Below are 20,597 nucleotides of genomic sequence, written 5' to 3' on the forward strand. Positions count from 1 at the left end.
GCCGGGAGTTTGGCCTAGTGGTAGCGTGCTTGCCTAGCATGCATGAAGACCCGGGTTCGATTCCTTGGTACCACGTATACAGAAAAAAGCCGGAAATGGTGCTGAGGCTCAAGTGGTAGAGCTCTAGCCTTGAGAAAGTCCAAGGACAGTGCTCAGGCCCTGAGCTCAAGCCCAGGACTGGCAAAAAAAAAATTAAAAAAATTGTGTTGTTGTTAATGAAAGATAATCTATGTTTTCATCTTTAAAGTTTCTGTCCCATAGAAGTTCAGGAGTCTAAAAGTATCTTCTCATTCTGCACCATTCATGATCCTTTCAGGACAAACTAATGATGGTATTGCTAATCTTGCTCTCCTAAAAATGAATGTAATTCACAATCCTATGACTGTTTTAAGTTTGCTCCATTAAATAAAAGGAAGATCTTTTGTGTCACCTAATTTTTTGCTGCCAGATCATGGGAGAGTTTCTGAGCATGAAGTTTACCTTCCTGACTCCTTGTTATCATTATGCCAATGATATGCAAATACCTGTCCTGAATTTCATCTTTGCCTTTGAGGGATTTTTTTTAATTGCATTGCCACCACCCAAATAAATGGAATTATAAATTCATCCATTTTTGGCATTCTAGCTGGATTTCTCCTTTTCCTCTTTACTTCCTATTGGATTGTGTCACCCATATTGAGGGCATGCTTCAATGTTTCCCCTCTGGAAACATTTACACAGACATCCCAAAATATGCTTCATTAATTTTCTATGTCCTTCTCCATCAACCAGGATTAGCCATGGCAATACCACGTAACATTTTCAATATTCTTCTTGGACAGGTTCTTAAGCTAATTTACACTTTTTTTCCAGAATAATCTGTTTCCTTTACATTTTATAGCCAAAAATATCACTACATTTCCCCCGACAACATAGCAAAAATTCAACACTTTTTGTCCATTTATGAAAACATTTTTCTCACCTTAGGTTAAGCCATTACTGACAGCCCTCTCAAGGATCATTAGGCTTCTGGTCAAGAGCTATCTTAAGACTTCTCCAGCTTATTTGCACTTTCCAGGCCCTACATCGGCGTTATGATTTTGAGGTTTGGGGTTTCATTTTCTCCCAATACCAAGCTATCTAGTCATTACTTATTGTTGCATAGCAAAGTACCTCCACAAACAAATTTGCAAACATGTTAATCTTTTATGACCTCTCATGGGCCTTTCCCCAGGATTGCTCGATTTTCCAGCACAGAGATTAAGAGGGTAACCAGCCATGGAAATCGTTAATTTAATTGTGTGTGTGTGTGTGTGTGTGTGTGTCTGTGTCTGTGTGTGTGTGTGTGTGTGTGTGTCTGTGTCTGTGTCTGTGTGTCTGTGTCTGTATCTGTGTCTATTTGTGTAAAGATGCTTGAACCCAGGGCCTTCTTACTCACTTCTTTGCTCATGGCTAATGTATTATCACTTCAGCCACCACTCTCATACTAAATTTTTCTGGATGATTGGAGATGAACTCTCATAGACTTTTCTGCTGGGGCTGGCTTTGAACCATGAACCTCCAGGTGTTGGCTCCTGAATAGCTTTCATCAGGATTACTGGCATGAGTCAACAGTGTCTGACTTCTCATAAATTCACGTTGTCTGCCCTGATTAAAGAAGACAGAAGACTTAAAAGGGCCCAAATACCCATAAGCAAAGTTAATGGCATCCCATCTTAGAAATTTTAGGGATAGTAGAGAAGAAAAGAAAAAGAAACAAAATAGTGTCCATCCTAATGGATATGTAGAAGTTCATCATGTTACCTTTTTCTCCAGTATATTTCATGTAGGAAAATGAGAGGCTGACAATTTCAAACTTTGAAACTCTCAATAACGAAGAGAATATTATGGTAAATGACATAGGAAGGCTTGTTTTATGAACTTAATTATACCTGATCTACAGTCCTCCATGTTCACACAAGTGGTTTGCTTTAGAGAAGTGAAAAATAGATCTTATTTGAAATCTTTTAATGTTGGTAGCAATATTTAGAGATCCCAAGTTCTCACAGAATAAGAGATCATCTTTTTATAAGTGGGCAATATCTACAGATGGGTGTTTTCTCACTGCTAAGTTTAGACATTAAACCTCATTCCATTTTGTCTTGTTTAGAACATTGAAAAGATCAAAGATATGTATTCAACCATTCTAAATAGACCACATATCTAGAATCAGCATTTTCCCCAAAGGACTAAGTCAATGCAAATAAATAAATATGGTTTAGAAAATAACACACACCCAGCACACACATCAAACGATATCCCAGTACCACCTTATCTTTTATGGATCTATGGACATAAAGCCTCTGATTTTTAATGTGAGCAGCTCATTTTATTGTGATTTTATTTTTACATTATTGTATTGAAGGAAAATAATAAAGTCCTGGTGTCTGTAGGTATTAGTTGAAGGGACATGATAGCTCCGCAGGATGGTTGGAGTTCAATACTCTGAAGCTACTCCATTTGACCTATGCCACCTGTAGAGTGGGTCTGAGCATCTGTAACTTGATGCTGTAAAGAGTAGACTACAGAACTGTCACAAAAGTTACTGTTGTATACCTTAAAGCTGCATACCTAATCCTAAATTTTATTTCATAGTCTTTATTTCAAAGACTGCAGATATTTCACTCATTTTTCCTGTAGCACCATCTAATTTCCACTGCAGACATTTTGCCTTTCAAAATGTCTCAACATTTTCACTTGGTGCCTTAATTAAAATCCCTTATATATCCTTTTGGAAGGATATTGTGCTTTCTGGGCATGATTAGCTTCTTAGGAAGGATGTTTTTACAAAGTAAAGAACAAGTCACACAATGTTTCAAACACAACTAGCAATAAATTTGTAACTGAGCACTTCTCCACATCAGTCAAGCAATGCAATGCATGTGTGGAAATTTAAATCCTTTTTAAAATTTATTATGTCTTTTATCAAAGTTTGTACAAGGAATAAATCCAGTATTAGGTCAGGTGTGTATACACATTGGTTTACACAGTCAGAATGGCAACAACTAGATCTTACTGTGACCTAAAATAAGAAAAACAAGTGTTCAATATGCTAAATTATTATCATTAGTCAAAGAGAATAGATCTTTTTTTTAAAAAAATCACCTAATGATTTATATCTATTTTTATTGAAAATACACTTTTTCTCACTTAATGACAATCCATGTTGTATATAAATTATTTTCCATACAAAGCATTAGATCCATTAAATGTAAAAATATTTTATGTTATAAACAGACTAATGAGGGGTACAATTTAAAATTGATCGCTAGGAAAATTTGGTATGAAGGCCAATATAACAAGTAGAAGTTTGGGGAACTTTCTAAAGGTACTTAATGTGAACAAGCAATATCATTCCCTTATGCCCCACAAATTTCTTTTGATATTTTTTTGATTGAAAAATGATTAGTATTGCTCTTTTGAAGTTACTTAGCATTCAAGTTCTTTCAGTGTGATTTCAAGCTTGGTCTATGCATATTTTATTATCTCATAGACTCAACTGTGTTTATTTAGAAATTTTTTGCCTTGCTGTTCACTTGCTTTTTTATATTATCTTTATCTGTTATCATTTATATTGCTGCCATATAAAGCAGCTTCAGAATGCGACAGGTAGGAAGATAAGAATCGTGAGTTTAAAAATCCAACCTGGGCTGCAAAGTGAGGCCAAGACCCAAATGACAATATGTTAAATAAGAAGAGAAAGGAAGTTAGGGACTTTATAAAGATCTAAAGTTTCATTCTTCATTTTTTTTTCTGTCATGGGACTTGAACTCTGGGCCTGGGCATTTCCCATGAGCTCTTCAGCTCAAGGCTACCGCCCCACCCTTTGAGCCTCAGCCCCACTTCCGATTTTCTAGTGATTAATTGGAGATAAGAGTCTCAAGGTCTTTAGTGCCCAGGCTGGCTTCTGAACCTTGATCCCCAGATCTCAGTCTCCTGAGTAGCTAGAATTACAGACATGAGCCACCACACCCGGCTCCAGCTTCGTGCTTCATTTTTGAAGGCAGGCTCAGTGAAAACCTGTACAGAAGAGCAACTGAGAGATCAACAGAATGAGAAACACATAAAAGAGAACATTTGAGGGACAGCAGATCTGAGAGTCACAATTGCCTCTTAGCTTATAACAGGCCCTCTCTGACTTCTTCCCTCAAAATCATGTTACCTTCTCAGATGTTTTATGCAACAAACATGATGACAACAAGAGCCAACGACACCTGTAGCTGGACTTGATGGCTGTGGAAAGGAAGGAGATGCACAAGAAGTTCAATCAAGAGCGCTGGGTATGGATTGTAATGTTCCTGCCTCTTCTGTTTCCCAGGTTTCCTGAACCAGATGAGTAACTCAAACCACTCTGCTCTTCAGCCCTCCTTCCAAGGATGCATGCAGCTCATCCAGGTCGATGACCAGCTGGTGAATTTATATGAAGTGGCACAAAGAAAGCCAGGAAGTTTTGCAAATGTCAGCATCGACATGTGTGCCATCATCGACAGGTAGGTCATAGGTGCCTCCAGTTGTTTGTGGTTTTCCAGTTCAAGGTTGTCTTGCAGTGTGAGAGAAACACCCAACAGAAAAGGGAAGAATCAGAGAGACAAATAATGGGCCAATTGACAGTTGCATTTTTGATATTAGAAGTGATAGCATCTGTGGTAGGAACACACACACACACACACACACACACACACACATACGCATGTTGGAAGAATCAATAGTGTCACACTAACCTCTATCAGGCTTCTTCAGAGATTATGTACATTACATAACAGTGCAATGATAGTGAAATACTGAGCTCAATGTTAGTGGAACTCTGATGAGTATTTATTTATGTACTGTCTTTAAATAATTGCATAAAGACGTTTTAATTCCACATAGCACGTTGTGGCTACAATACATCCTGACTCTGACAGTTTAGTTTTTTTATTTGCCTTGTATGTTTCCAAGTAAAGAAGTCTTCTTTCTTCCTGTCTCAGTCATCACTCAGCCTGAATATTGTCCTTTCCAAAGATCTCTTTTAGAACACAAAGAAATTTTGCAAAATGTCATTGTGCAAATGGGGATAGACTGACATGAAGTATTTGGAATCATTGACTCTGCTTGAAAAATGCATTTATAAAAATACAGTAAAATACATTCTTACTGAGTCTTTGCAATCTGGGAAGGAGAACTTTCAACAAAATTGAACCTTAAAGAGTAGAAGATGTCAGGGGCCAAGTAACGCCATGTCTAAAAACTTTCTGCTGAGACAAGGCAAGGCGCAAGAGGCAGGGCGCAAGACTTGATTACCATTGGTTACAAATGTGTTATTGTTGATCACTCTCTGCTGGGACCTAGAGTGAGGGTATATTAGCTGGAGGGACTTCCTCAGGAGCGGGTTTATTGGAGAGAGTTTCCTGCCTTGATGAAGCTGCATGGCGTCTCTGTTTGTGCTCCGGGGAAGGAAGACTGAGTGCAGGAGGTCATGGGCCCTTTCTTCTCAAGGCTCTTCCTGGTAGGGGCATGTTTTTCCCCATCCCTCCTACTAGTTGAGAGGGACCAGGGATGAAGAACCCCGACAAAAGATACAAATTTTATATTTGATGTTATAGTATCATGTAGGCTACCTTTGCATACTTTTACAATTGCTTTTCAAGACAATGTTTAACATTTCAATTTGAGATACTTTGTTGGCAAACATACTACACTTAACTATGACATGAAGTTAATGATTTAAGGTGATGTTCTAAGCTATTTTTAAATCTTTTGAGGAAAGTCCATATCACTGTAAATAATAATTGTATTTGAAAATGCGTTTGTTTTGAAAAGTTTTTTAAACAAGGCCTACATCTCTAAAAACTTATTTCATGCAAGCAAATATATTGTCAATCACAGACACATAACTAACATTACCAATGCATAAACTAACCTGTTGTGAAATAAGTTTGCATCTGTAGAAGCTTAGTAGGATGCCAGTCCTGTGAATTGTACATAAAAGTTTATAGTGACTCTAGAATATCATGTTTGAAAGCATGAATGTGTTTATAATAAGACAAAGAAAAAGCATACTGTGTAATTCTATTATATATATAGGAATATTGGTACTTCTAGTATAAACAGTTTATGTTTAAAAAGAATAGCAAAACTCCTAATTTTTGAGCCATTAAGAATGCATTAGCTGTTGTTTCTGCCTGAAGCAAGTGGTGGTCATAATCAGAAAAGCTGAAATGAATCTTTTAGAGATCTTTTTTAAAAATCTGATATTAGAAATTATGTGCATATTTTAACAACTGTTTTCTACACAGACACATTTTGTTTCATCCTAACAATTACACAATAGATGGAAGATTTTAGTGCCAGTTTTCTTTCCATGTCAGTAGGTTTAATGAGATGGTAATTTCTGTTTCTAATAACTCCAGTCACCTCATTCTACTTTGTAAACAGACTGAATGTTGTATTACTGTTTCTCTTCAGACATCATGTTGCTTAGCCATTATACTTAAATTGTTTGTCACCAAAGAAGTACAGGTGATATTGAGATTTTAATGCTTTACTCTAATAGAGACAGCAGGCTATAGAACTGACCCACCGTGCCCCTTACCCCCACCACAATGACCGAAGGAGACTTTGGTAAGTGAAGAGAGCACACAGTGACACTGGTGGTGAGGAGAAAGTCATGCTCTGTGTAGAAAAGCCAACATATTTCAATTTCCAAACTATTGGTTTCTCCACATGGAACAATGCCAATGTCTATGCTACCAAATTGTCTGTAATGGACAGAAGAGGGAGCCTGACCAGACCTTTCAAATCACAGGGAAGTCACCCCCTATGTCTTGTCTACAGACATACAAAGAGAAAAACATTTTCTCCTTGAAGTACTTTCTAGGGCAACTACTTAAATACCAGAGAGTGGGTGTAGGGAGATTCCAAAGCCACCTGTGAAATCTTATTCCTATTGAGTTTTTGAACAGGTGGTACTGGAGTATAGGCGCTGTATTTTAATCTACTGCAGATTTCATTGAGGCCAATCTTAATCTATGTCTCCAGGTGGTAGAAATGACGATTTTTAGTAGTGACCCATCGAGATAATCCCTTAAGAATGCACCTTAGGGGGCCAGAAGTGTGGCCTAGTGGTAGAGTGCTTGCCTAGCATGCACGACACTCAAGTGGTAGCGCACTAGCTTTGAGAAAGCCAAAGGGCAGTGTCCAGGCCCTGAGTTCAAGCCCCAGGTCTGGAAAAAACAAAAACAAAACAAGAATGCACCTTAGCATAGCTTCTAAGTAAGCTTCACAGATGTCTCATATCAACTCCTACTTCCCTCAAATTACCCTAATATTCCCCAAGGAAGCACATTCTCACTGTTACTTTTGTCCTTCCTAATTCCAGCTTGATTTATGAGTACTTTTGAGGGGGAACAATAGCAAAATGTAAACAAATAGGAGTGCTACAGTTGAGATAATAGGAGCAGCTGCTGTTTTTTTTTGGTACTTGATGATAATTCCAGGCCTCTTTTTTTTATTGTATTTTATTGTTTGGGTAATGTATAGAGGCATGTTAATAATTAGTCAAGGGGAATGAAAAAAAAAGTCCAAAGTTTTATGTTAGATGTCAGTAGAAATGTCTACTGGAAATCTAAGCAAAAAGGTCATGAAGACACTGAAATATGTGCAAGGAAGATGCATGTATGTTCAGGTTACCCAGTGGGAAACTGCCAGGTTGCCATGGTTAACAAGAGCCAGTGTTGGTTTCTTCAGCTACTTCGCATGAGCAGCCTCTGACCCAGAATGAGGGAGGTGAAAAGTGATAGCATAAATCTCTGCCTTGCTCTTCTCAATAATTCCATCCAACTCTGTGTACTTCAACATTCCTGAGAAGGTAGGAGATCCATCCTACCCACAAAACCCATCACGTGTTGATCTCTCTCTCTCTGACCCACACTTTACTTGCCTTACATCATTGCTTCCTTATGATAGCAAATATCTTCAGTTGTCTGGCCTAATCCGTGTGTTCAACCACATTCTCTCTGACCCTTTTTCAGACGTAAAACTTCAGAGCAAGAACTTCCATCCACACCTTTTACAGCCAAAGTTAGACATGTTCACTGCCTCCAAGCAGGAAGAAGTAGAGATGAAGCCTAGCATATGTCAAATGGAGGAAGCTGAAGCCAGGAGTCAGAAAAACAGTTGGGACTATGATTAGGGACCAGATGAGTCACTGAGTCCAAGAAGGCACTGCTCAGAATTTTGAGAGATCACTGGTTGGTGATTTGGGGGAAATAACTGCAGTAGATAGTGGTGTTCGAATTTGTGAATCCATGGGAAGTTATTGTTGGACTTATTTCTGTATTATTTTTCCCTAGAGCATGTGGGTAGGAGGAAGTTAGCATTAAAATAGTTGAGCTTCCGTGGGTGCTGAGCATGCATGGGTTGGCAAGATGAATATGTTTTGAAAGTAACTGTGAAGTCCATTTTACAAGTCAAGTTATGTGCTCTATTTTGAGCCTTAAGCCAGCCTTCACAGTGAAGCTCCCAGCTGGATGAATTCTACCTCCTGGCGGGAGCAGAGACACGACACAGCCCTGATCCCTGGAAGAAAAGCAAGGGTCCATTAATGGAATTCTGGAGGAAACTTTTTCCTAAGCTCTGATGGGTTCCCTTAGCTTCCACCATCCTATAATATTTATAGCTGTATCACAGCAAACTACAGATTAGTAGCTGCCTTCACACCGTTCTGTATGAAATATCTTAATCCTAGTTTTTTTAAGCCAGTATTAGTCAAATTTAATTTTTCTTGAAATCAAATACTTCTGTCTGTATCCCATCTCTCATTCCTAAAATCTATCCAATAACTCTCTTTAGCTACTGCATGGGGGGATAAACTCCCTAGCGTGCAAGTAGCTTAAGAAGAAAAAGGAATCTGATTGTTTGATATATTAAGGTTCATTCCATTGATGTCCCCTAGAGATTAAAATTTAATGACTGAACACCCCCACAGAGGCCCAAGGAAATTTAAAGCACTACAATTTGCAACTGCCTTGTAATAGGACTTGAAAGCTAGTATAAGAAACTCACTGAAATGAGGACTTTTTATGTCCACCTGCCTTGTAAATGTATTAGGAAACGAAATCTGTAAATGTTCTAGACAGCACATTGAGTAGAAAAGGACAAAGAACTGTCCAATTTAATAATAGCTTAGAAAATTACTCCACACGAAATTGTAAAAACTTAGATTCTTTTCCAGAGTTAAAAATTATTAATCTTTATTATATTTAGGAGGTTGAAGGTAATAATTACATGCCAAGAACTTTTTAATTCAGTGTTTTCTTCTCAAGAACAGCTACCCAATTTAATATTTTATTTTAATCATACAATTTTTTTGTTTTATATTAGTGGAGTTTGAATTCAGGGTTGTCTGCATGCTTATCTTGCACTATACCATCTGAGTCACAACTCCAGGCCAAGTTTTTAAAAAGCTTTTTTATCATATTTTATTGTTGGGGCTGGTTACATTTGTCAGGTAGTGGGTCCATTACTTCTTGAACAATGATGCCCCTTTCTATGTTTGTCTCCCACTTTCCCTCCACCCACCACCTCCCAATCATCTTGTGTTTCCCCTTCCTTTCCCTATTTCAAATAACCATATATATAATATATCAGGTATCAAAGTCAGATACAGTAACAACAGGGGATAAACCGTAAAGGGAACAAAAAGGAAAAAGAAATAATTCACATAGTACATTAAGAACAACAATCCTAAAGATAAACCTCTTGTTTCCATATTCTGGAGTTCTTTTTGCTTAGCCTCATCCTATATGACCATATGTACATAGCTTTTGAGCTATTGTGATCCTCTGCTAGGAGAGTCCTAGACAAATACTAATGATTACAAATGAGAGAAACCATGGAGCCCATGTTTTTTTGGGAGGGTCTGACTTATTGCACTTCATATGATTTTTTTTCCAAGTTTTTCCATTGCCTTATGAATGGGGGAGATGTCATTCTTTCTGATGGCAGCATAGAATTCCATGGTAGGGCTGAGTGTTTGGCCTAGTAGTAGAGTGCTTGCCTAGAATTCCACTGTGTATAAATACCATATCTTCTTGATCCATTCATCTACTGAGGGGCATCTGGGTTGGTTCCCTATCTTAGCTATGGTAAATAATGCTACAACAAACATAGTTGTGCTAGTAGCTTTAGTATGTCCTTGGTAATGAACATTTGGGTAAATGCCCAGGAGTGGGATTGCTGGGTCATAGGGGAGTTCTATGTAGAGTCTTATGAGAAACCACCATATTGTTTTCCAGAGTGGTTGAACAAGTTTACACTCCATCAAAACTGCAGTGGTGATCCCTTCTAGTCACATCCCTGCCAGCAACTGTTGTTTATAGACTTCTTGATAACAGGCCTTACTTTTTTTTTTGTGCTAGTCCTGAGGCTTTAACTTAGGACCTGTATACTGTCCCTGAGCTTTTTTGCTTAAGTTTAACACCCTACCATCTGAGCCACAGCTCTACTTTTGGCTATTTTTCCTCTCTTCTGTCTCTCTCTCTCTCTGTCTCTCTCTCTCTCTGTCTTTCTCTGTCTCTCTCTCTCTGTGTCTCTCTGTCTCTCTCTCTGTCTCTGTCTCTGTCTCTTTGTCTCTGTCTCTGTCTCTCTTTTATAGTTAACTAGTGATAAGAATCTTATGGACTTTTCTGCCTAATCTGGCTTCAATCAATGGCCCTGGGATCTCAGCTCCTTGAGTAGCTAGGATTATAGGCATGAGCCAGTGGTGCCTGGTTCTAAGCTAGATTTTGATGGCTGATTAGAGGTGAAGTCTTTCATGCTTTTATGCTAGTATTCACTTGTGATTCCCTATATGTCAAACCCATCAATGGCTGGAATGGACACATGAGGCACTAGTGGTCCACAAGTGTATGGATTTTTATAAAGGCTTAAATGAGATAGATATATAGAATATGAGATACTCAAAACTCAGTTGACTCTACTAGAAAAGGAATAAGATCAATCCAGAAGGAGTTTGTGAGTCTAATAAGAATACATCGATGATTGATTTTCCTCGATAAACTGTGGGTCAATGATGATTTGCCTAACATTCATGATGCCTCTGGGTTCAGGCCTCACTCAGAAAGGAAATAAATTAGTAACTAAATAAAGCAAAACAAAATTAAATTTGCTTTTCTGACTTACAGAAAACCTGCATTATAAATAGGGAGGACAGCACATGGTCTATCATCCCAGCTCCTACAGAGACAAAACCAGGAGGAGAGCAAATGCTGTCTCAGAAACAAAAGAGCAGAAAAGGACTAGGGATGTAGCTCAGGAAATACAAGGCATGAAACTAAGGTTCTCCCTTTGTGGCCCTCCCAAATGGCTTTGGTAAGAGAAGACATATGCCTGTGTATCTCATCCTCTTCACTCTTCTCAAGTTTAATCTTTGCATAGGAAGTCCAACCTTGTAAGATGATATAGAGACATGGTCCAGGATGGGCCCATTTTATGTTTCTAGAATGGAATCATGCAGCCAAGGGTATTTCTTCCTTCCTGCACAAGTACTGTAGCTGCTTATGCTAAAAGAGAAACCTATAAGGAGAAGATATTCTTCCTGGGGTCTCCTCAGGGACTCCCTAGCCTGCTTAATCTGTTCTATAACTACTGCCCTGCAGGAGACCAACCGTTCCCAGGGGCTTCCACAATGCTCAGGTTCTATAGAAGTGATGGCTGGCCCCATGTTCTAGCAATCAGAGACCACATCCAGAGAAACTCCTCAGTTCCAAGTCTATCAGGACAGAAGATGATCTAGATGTGTTTGTTCCATGCAATTCTCTGTCTAGCTTTGGTCGACCAGCAATCCACACATGTTCATAGGCCTCATAAGGACACAATGCAACATCTGTATCTCTTAAAGACTACCAGCATGCTGAAATTAATATGGTATATGTGAGGGATGAGGGTTGGAATGTAGGGACAGCTCTCTTGACTTCTCTTTCCAACTTAGCACGCCATTTGTCCCCCCATCTTGGATAGGAGCTCTCTCAGGCTTGCCTCAGTTCTCAGTGTCAAATTGAGATTCCTCCAGCCAGAAGGTACTTACTGAAGATCGCAGGAAGCAATTTCCAATCCCTCCTAGAACATGACACTGACACTGTAGGAGGGAGGAGCGCTGCTCAGACCAATAGCAAATTCATGTTGTGTCTTAAAAGTTTTAAGACTGAGGGTGCCTCTCATTCGTTCTCAGTGACCTAGTTCCAACTCCTTCTACCCCCAAATACCTTTTTTAATTACATCCAGGCGTCTATTAAATTTTATTCTCTCTCAGAATGCAGTGGTGAAGCCTTCCTCACCCCTGCTCCTGGTGGCAAGTGTGATTGGTAGGTAGCCACTGTTCACAATATATTTGGTGAAAAACAAAGTCAAAACACTGTTTGAAGCAGAAAAAATGAAATAACGGAGACATAGAAAGACACATACAGTATGTGCTATCCCAAAGTCTGAGTTCATACAAAGAGAGAACAACAGTATGCTTGCAACTAGACTAGGACAAAGACAGTCAGCAACATGAAATTGTAGTTAGACGGAGATATGCTCAAGGGCTCTATGACACCTGTTTTTATTATAACAATGTATGGTAATGATGTTTTTCTTTTTTTTGCAAATGGACTATTACCTGTTTTTTTACCCAGAGTTGCCATGAGCACTTTGGCTAAAGGAATTCTGCAGTCTCCGCCAATGCACCACCATGTTGGCCTTTGTGTAGAACTCTTGAAAATTCTTGAGAACAATATTCTAAACATATTTTATTTTGCCAGTCCTGGGGCTTGAACACAGGGTCTGAGCATTGTCCTTGGGATTTCTCAAAGTTAGAGCTCTTCCACTTGAGCCACTTCCAGCTTTTTTCTATGTATGTGGTACTGAGGAATTGAACCCGGGTCTTTGTGCATGCTAGGCAAGCACTCTATCACTAGGCCAAACTCCCAGCCCCATTTTAAACATATTTTTGAGAATAAAATTTCAATGTTTCTGCCACCAAAATAATCAAAACTAGAAAAAGATTACACGAAGTAACATATAAGTTACTTTGCTCAACTTAGTGATTTCACCATGGTTGCATAGTTAGAAGCAATATATTATACACAAAATATGGTCTGCCAATTTCAAACAATTGAAAATATTGACTGATTAAAAGAAAAAAATTACTTATGGTTGCTTAAAATTGTTTTCTACTGAAGCAGAGAGCAAGTTGCCACACAAACGTGATTTTAGTGTAGTGATTCTATTTATGCTGGCTTTCTTCTCTTCACCACCCTCTGGGTTTGACCCCTCCCATTTCCCTTCATCTGTCTTCAGCCCCACCACCCCCTTCTCTTCTTTCTTCAGAAATGTTAATGTCATCAATTAGGATGGTATCCAACTGTGCCAGCACTTCTTTTACTAGGGGAAACATTTTGTCTTAGCTTTAGGTACTTACTTCATTACTTGCACTGTAGGCTTCTGAGGATATTTTACTTCTTCATGATAATTATGTACCAGGGCTCAAAGAAGCAGAAAGTCTTTCCAGTAAACTTTATAATATTGGAAAGATTGCATGTGCTGTACTGACAGCAGTGTGTCTTTGACCCCATGAAATTCTAAAGCAGCAAGAACATGTTGGCTAGAACAAATACTGTAGGAACTTGAGCCAACAAGCAATTTCCTGGGAGGGAAGCCGAGTTTCCTTTTGGAAGATATCCTTCAGAAACATTCTCAAAGCAAAGAAGTTACTCAAGGTCCTAAAACTTATTTGCCAGCCTAAAATAATCATATTAAAAAGAGCTAGTTTTATGACCCCAGATGTTTTTTTTTTTAATCATAGGACCAAAGGACAACTCATTTTGTATCCTTTTAACCAACATATGGCTGCCTATCTCTTCATCTTTCTTGAATTGTAGATTTTTATATTACCAGTATAAATACATACTTGATATTGTCTATGAATCTTGGGTCATTATTTTTCTCCACTAAGTAAAGGCAGGAAAAATTGGAGTACAGGTACAGTTTATTTTAAAGTAAGACTGAGGTGCCAGGCAAACTGAGGTAAGTCTCTTAGATACAATGCTGTGATACACATCCCCAAGCAGAACTGGCAGAGAGGCCTTGTCTACCTGCTTCCCAGATAAGAGTACAGCAGGCACAGAAATCTTTCATCCTGATGAAGGATCCTGAGGGTCCCTCTTTTAGAGCTCTTTTGGGGACTTGATTAGGTTACTATGTACCTCACCCAGGGAGATAGGCACTTGTCTCCTGGGCAAGTCCACTCCAAAGTCGTCAGTTCTGTTTTTTTTTTGTTTTGTTTTGTTTTGTTTTTGTCAGAGTCATTACAATGTTTTCACAGGGTTTTCAGGAAGAGATGGCACACTGTTTCCACAGAGCCACCCTTCCTATTTCCTTGTCTGACTTGTTTTCCTTTTTTGGTTCTCATTCTACCTTTCTCTATTCAGGGCAAATTTAACTGCTATGATATGTCTGGTAAGCTGTATTTCCCAATATCAAATAAGAATTGTTTCTCTCAAATACCTACTATTCTATTCTCCTTGGCTTTCCATACTACTTTCAATCAAACTCACAGTGGAATTTCCTGTTACAACCTTGATCATCTGGTACAAATCTATTAGCAGAATGACCAAAAAGTATTATATACCCAGGCCAACTCATATTCAAGTAACTTGAATCTGAAATGACTTCAATGTGATTTTAAGCATTAGAGTAGCAAAATTTATTTGTACAGAATAAACTAGAGAAATGCGATAAAGTTAACATCCTCAGGGTAGGAAAAATAAAAGGAAAATAAAGAATTAACCATTTTAAGATTCAACAGCACCCCAATTCTTCTTTGATGCAGTGCCTCTGTGAGGACAAAAGGAAATTCTATCTGCTTTTTGGTGTGGCATATACCTGTGCTTTGACATTTAAATCCCAAGGAAGGCCTATTACATAAAAGTAATGCCAAAAATTTTTAAAAAGCCTTGTGTTTGAAGATAAGCATAAAGAAAAGGGATAAATAACTTTAACATGTAGCTAAATCAACTACAGGGAGATTTAAGTTAATCATCTAATTTATTTCTTGCTTTTGATATTATAATACCTGAGATAAACTGTAGAAAACATATAATTTTAAGAAATTTAAGGTATCATTCATAATATTTTACCTTTCAGATAATTGCTTTTGCCCATTCTCTAACTATGTTGTGAATATTTGATTGTGCTATCAGAATTCATGTAATGCTTTCTCCTAAACTAATTGTAAATAGAGGTATATACCCCATTCCTTTGGTACGGTATAAAATGGGTAGCTATAGGTTAATGAATGAAAAAAGGAGCTATAAGACATCTTCCTTTATGAAATGTACACTGCATCATGTTGCATACAAAAGATTTTCACTCTCAAGTATATTGTTTCTGTTTTTATTGTTTGGGACATTCTAAGGTTTGAACACAAGACCTTGTGTTTGTGAGGCACGTATTCTGCCATTTGACCCATGACTCCAGACCTTTATTGCTTCAGGTATAATGTATAATCATACCCAAAGAGAAATCAAGAGTGACAGATTGTTCAAAATAAAAAATAAAATGCCCTATGGAGATTTAGGGGCGTGCCATTGTTTCTTACTTTTAAATTGTACATGGATTTTACTCTTCATGTGGCTATTCCTGGTTTTGCGGGTTTTAAGAAACCAGTCAAGAAGGCAGTCAACTGTTTTGTGTTAGTAGCCCTGTCGAATATTCCAAAAGTACTTACTGCTCTATTAAGGGAAAGTACTCCTTCATGAGTTTGCCTATGAATGCATGGAGGGAGGAACTTATTACCACCTAACACTCATTTTTGTTTAACATATCCAATATACATCATAAAAGAATGTTGCATGAACAAGAGAGCAATGCAGATGGAGGGATGGGACTTAGATGTGAGTTTGTTTTAAGTGGTATTGGAAAATAAATCTTTATCCATTTTCACAAACATCTTGCAGTGTCTGAAAGAGGGGTCTTCACCAGTAAATAGGTTAGCTTAAGCAGACTCTCCCCACCCTGGTGGGGAGGGTTCTCCCTTTGAGTGCTATACAACATTTGCTTATAGGATTAGCTTTGTTTTCTTTCCAGTCCTGCCTGCTGCACTTATGTTCTAGTAGTTTAATGATCTCTGTTTCAGCAGAAGCCCAGGAAGGCTTCATCAACATGAAAATTATTTTCCTGGACACACTTCAGTGAAGAGCCCCTCTGGGTGAATAGACAGATGTGTCATCAAAGCAAATTGTTTTCACTTTCCTGAAACTTGAGGCATTTGCAAATTATAGGGGAAAAAATGACATTTCTTAAAGTCACATAGAAATCCCATATAGGTGAGTTCCTTTGTCTAGGTTATTTTATTTCATTAACTCAAGGGGGAGTTAGTTGTTCATTTCCTAAGAAGGTCAAGGCCCTGGATGCTCAATCTGCACAATGAAAATTCTTTATCCAGAAAATGGACAAAGGCAGTTAAGGACACAGACCCATTTCGAAGAAATGTTAAAACTATATGGAAAAGCTCTTGCTGGTTAATCACTATAGGCAGTGATTTCTACAGGAAATAGTCCTAGTAAAATCACTGTGGCTTACCAAAACCTTCACAGGGGAAGCTTTTTGACCCATAGAGGAACTTGAGCCTCAGATGAGAAATACAGGGGAAAAAAAAATAAGCAAAGCAGGACCAAGAACCTGAGCAAAAGTCCAGGGCCTGACCACCACTGAACTCCTGATTGGAATAAGTAGTCAATTAACTATGGCCAAAAGCCTGTACAGGACATGCATGCAAAGGTTGGAAAGCTGTTTTTACTTTCCTCATGCACTCATTTGTTCTTCACTCTTAAATTACCTGATGAGGATAGCAGTTTTTGTTTTTGTTTTGTTATGCTAGGCCTGAGGCATGACTCAGTCCCTCAGCACTATCCCTGAGCATTTTTACTCAAGTTTGATGCTCTGCTACTTGAACCACAGCTCTACTTCTGGTTTTTTGGTGTTTAATTGAAGGTCAGAGTCTCACAGACTTTCCTTCCCTGGTTGGCTTTGAAGTATAAATTTTCACATTTTAGTGTCCTGTGTGTCTAGAATTACAGGCATGAGCCACTGGCGTCTGCGTTAGACATTTTTTCATGACTAGCGCAAGAGACAGATACTCTAGTGCAACAGCAAAAAAACAATTCAATAGAAAATGCTCAAACAGAAGTGCTTGAGAGAATATTTCCAATTCTTCCTGGAATCCAGGTTAGGATTGAGAAGTCCACAAAAGATTGAATACATGAGAGGGAGTACTATAGCAACCATGCAGAGAAGTATGGTTGAGTAAGACTTTACTGGGATGGGAAAATGTCAAAAACCAGCAACTACAACTGAATAACAGGGGTGAAGGGGGATAAAACAAAATTAAAACACAAGAGGCAAAATTAGAAGTACAGGTAATGAGATCAAGTTAAAAGGGCCGAGGATATTAAAAAAATATAGCTCTTCTGAATACTTAGCATAAATATGTGTATATCATTAACAATTTTATCTTATGTAAACTAAATTACATGATTAAAATTAATTTTCCTCTTTTGCCAAAAGTGTGGCCTAGTGGTTCCACATACACAGAAAAAGCCAGAGAAAAAGCTGGCCCTGAGAAAGCCTAAGGACAGTGCTCAGGCCCTTAGTTCAAGCCCCAGGGATGGCAAAAGATATAACAATTTGCCTTTTCTTTTTACCTTTTGAATATGGTTATATTGATCCTTAAAATTGCATATGGTTCATGGTATCCAGGTTGCTGATGAGAAGTGCTGGCATCCTAGAGATGGTTCCTACTCCATTGTGTGGTTACAAAAGGCTTCTTCAATAGTTTTGTCTCAAAGGGATTAAAAAACATCCATAAAGTAAGGACTCAGCAAATTGTCCTTCAGATTTTTTTTTAAATTTCCGAAACAATGACATTACCAAAAGGTCTTTGGAAACAGGCATTCTTCTGAAGTTTTCAGTCCCTTTTAATTAGTTAAAAGTTTTCTTGAGCCACTAGCATCTCCAGAGAATAACTTTGCAGACTTAGGAGCCAGATGTGTTGGTTTTCTCTTAGAATATTAATTCCTTATTCATCAAAAACTAAAATAAGAATTGTTCAATGGAAAAATACGAGACTTAAATTAAGTAGATGATATTTTAGTGGATCATAAGTTAGAACTTCCGGGTTCAAAGATTAATTTCTTTCACTAAATTATCTGTCAGTTATACAACTGTGTTCATGTAAGACAGGAACCCTGCAGTTAAAGTTCAAGTTTCAGAAAGACATTTATTTCAGCTGCTAAAATGAGAGGCCCAATTACAGATTCTTAAGAGAATATGAAATTTACTATTGTACATGTAAAATTTCTGGCTAGGTCATCCAGTATTTCTGTGTTAACTCCAGAAACCAAAACAACCCAGCATCTAAGCTACTGCTCCAGTCTCTTAGCTCAGTTACCTTTCCCCAGTGTCAAGATGGCATATAACTTTATATATTTCATCTAATGTTAACCAAAAAAGGTCCATCATCCCTCAATAAGCCTTCCCAGAAGTTCCCCAAACATTTCTGTTTCATCTCATTGGCCTGTTAATCCCAACAGTGCAAGGCCCTCTTGGCTATGTCAGTTTCTTTCTACTGAAACTTTAAGGCTTATCACTGAAGACAAAAGGAAAATTGCAATGGACCAGACAAATAGCTATCCCTGCTTAGATGATGTCACAAATATGAACAGATCCAGAATAAAAATCATATCACATATAAATTTTACTAACTTCACCTATTTTATATTTTCTCTAATAACTCAAAAGCTATGTTCATCAAAGTTGGCACTGGAAATTTGATGGTATTCAGGATAAATAAGATCTAACTCATTCCTTTAAGTGTTTCATAACACAGTAGTCATGTTCAGTGTAGATCCTAATTTTTGCACTAATCTACTTGAAATTCATCAGTAACTTTTTATTGCCCTTAGGAAAATGAGCTAGATGTTTAAAGGTGTGCTGGACTCTGAATTCTCAGCCCCTGTGTTCTGCCACTTGTCCCTCTTCTTCATCTCTTAACCACAGAGCCTGTGGTAAGAGCCTGGGCGTGCCTTCCATGGAAAGTCCATGGTAGATATTGCTCAACTCCTAACATTCCTTAATGGCTCCCTTCCTTATTCTTCAGGTAAATTCTTTAGAGATGCCCTGGCCACATTGTCTAAGATGGGGTTCAGTTTTTTTCTAGCTTCTCTGTACGTACTCAGGGCTGTGATTATCTCTGTTTTGTCCCTCTATCTCTGAGATTGAACAAAATGCAGAATTTTGCCCCTTGCTTACAAACACAGATGAATAAATGAATAATAGGCTGTGTGGGTGTGGCTCATGCCTGTACTCCTTGTTACTCAGGAGCTGACATTTGTGGATTACAGTCCAAAGCCATCACAGGCAGGACAGTCTGAGAGACTCATTACTTCCAATTACCCAGCAAAAACAGGAAATTAACTGTGGCTAAATGATGGAGAACTAGCATTGAACAGAAAAAGCTAAGGTTAGCACCCAGTGCATGAGTTTAAACTCTAGTCCCAGCACACAGGCTTGTGCATGCATGCAATTTCCTCCAATTCTCAGAATGCCTGAAAATGCTGTGCATCGGTCTATAACCCACAGAGGCCTTTCACTGGGTTATATTTAAGTCTACACACTCCACAGAAATGATCAGATTTTACTCATTTGAAGAAATCTGTGCTTCAGCTTGATCATTCTCAAAACTCTTTGCCCTACTCTTATTCATCCTGTCTAACTTGGTGATCATAAAATTCTGTCAGCAGGTACATCATAAAAATGATTACAGTAAAAATGACTCTGGTGAAGGAATATTCTGAGGCCTTCTATATATCCAGTGAGATCAGTAAGTGAACAAAGTCCTAGGTCATAGGGAAGCAATATATTTAGGCTTCTGAAGAACCTCAAAACTGCTTTTCAGAGTAGCTTACATTCCCAGCAATAGTATTTGCTTTTGACTACATTCTGGCCAGCATCTATTATTATTAGTTTTCTTGATAATGGCCATGCTAACTAGAGGGGTGAAATTTCAGTGTTGTTTTGATTTGCATTTCCTCTGTGGCCAGAGATGTTGAAAATGTTTTCCTGTGTATATTAGCCATTCTTCTTCCTCTTAGGAGTCTTTCTTTAAGTATTTAGCCCATTTATTAATTTGGTTGTTGATTTTTTGAGGATTTATTTGGGGAGGTTAATTTTTTAGCTCTAAGTATATTTGATATGAAGTACTTGTCTGATTCATAGCTGGTAAAAATCTTCTTCCATTCTGTAAGCTTTCTATTTATCTTGTTAGCTATGTCTACCATGCAGAAGCTCTTCAGTTTGATGTTATCCCATTTATCCAGGCTTTTTTGATTTGTTGCAATTCTGAATCTTTACTTAGAAAGTTTTTACCCATGCCTAGGAATCTAGTCTTTCCCCAACCCCTTCCTGAATATATTCACGGTATCTGACCTTACGTTAAAGTCAAGGCATTTATCCAATGTAACATAAACCACGCCACGCTAAAGTTACAAGCACAACAATGTTCA

At 38.1% G+C, this 20,597-nt stretch overlaps 1 protein-coding gene across 1 annotated transcript in view; it reads left to right on the forward strand.

Annotated features, from left to right (window-relative positions):
- Cntnap2 (contactin associated protein 2) overlaps nt 1-20,597 on the forward strand; it is a 1,438,942-nt gene that overhangs the window by 871,924 nt on the left and 546,421 nt on the right. Inside the window, exon 10 of the mRNA XM_090332259.1 lies at nt 4,337-4,508. Coding sequence (XP_090188385.1) covers nt 4,337-4,508 — 172 coding nt within the window. The remainder of the gene's footprint in view (nt 1-4,336; nt 4,509-20,597) is intronic.

The sequence above is a fragment of the Megascapheus bottae genome, chromosome 5 (assembly GCF_031878675.1).
Source record: "Megascapheus bottae isolate mThoBot1 chromosome 5, mThoBot2.hap1, whole genome shotgun sequence".
Lineage (NCBI taxonomy): Eukaryota > Metazoa > Chordata > Mammalia > Rodentia > Geomyidae > Megascapheus > Megascapheus bottae.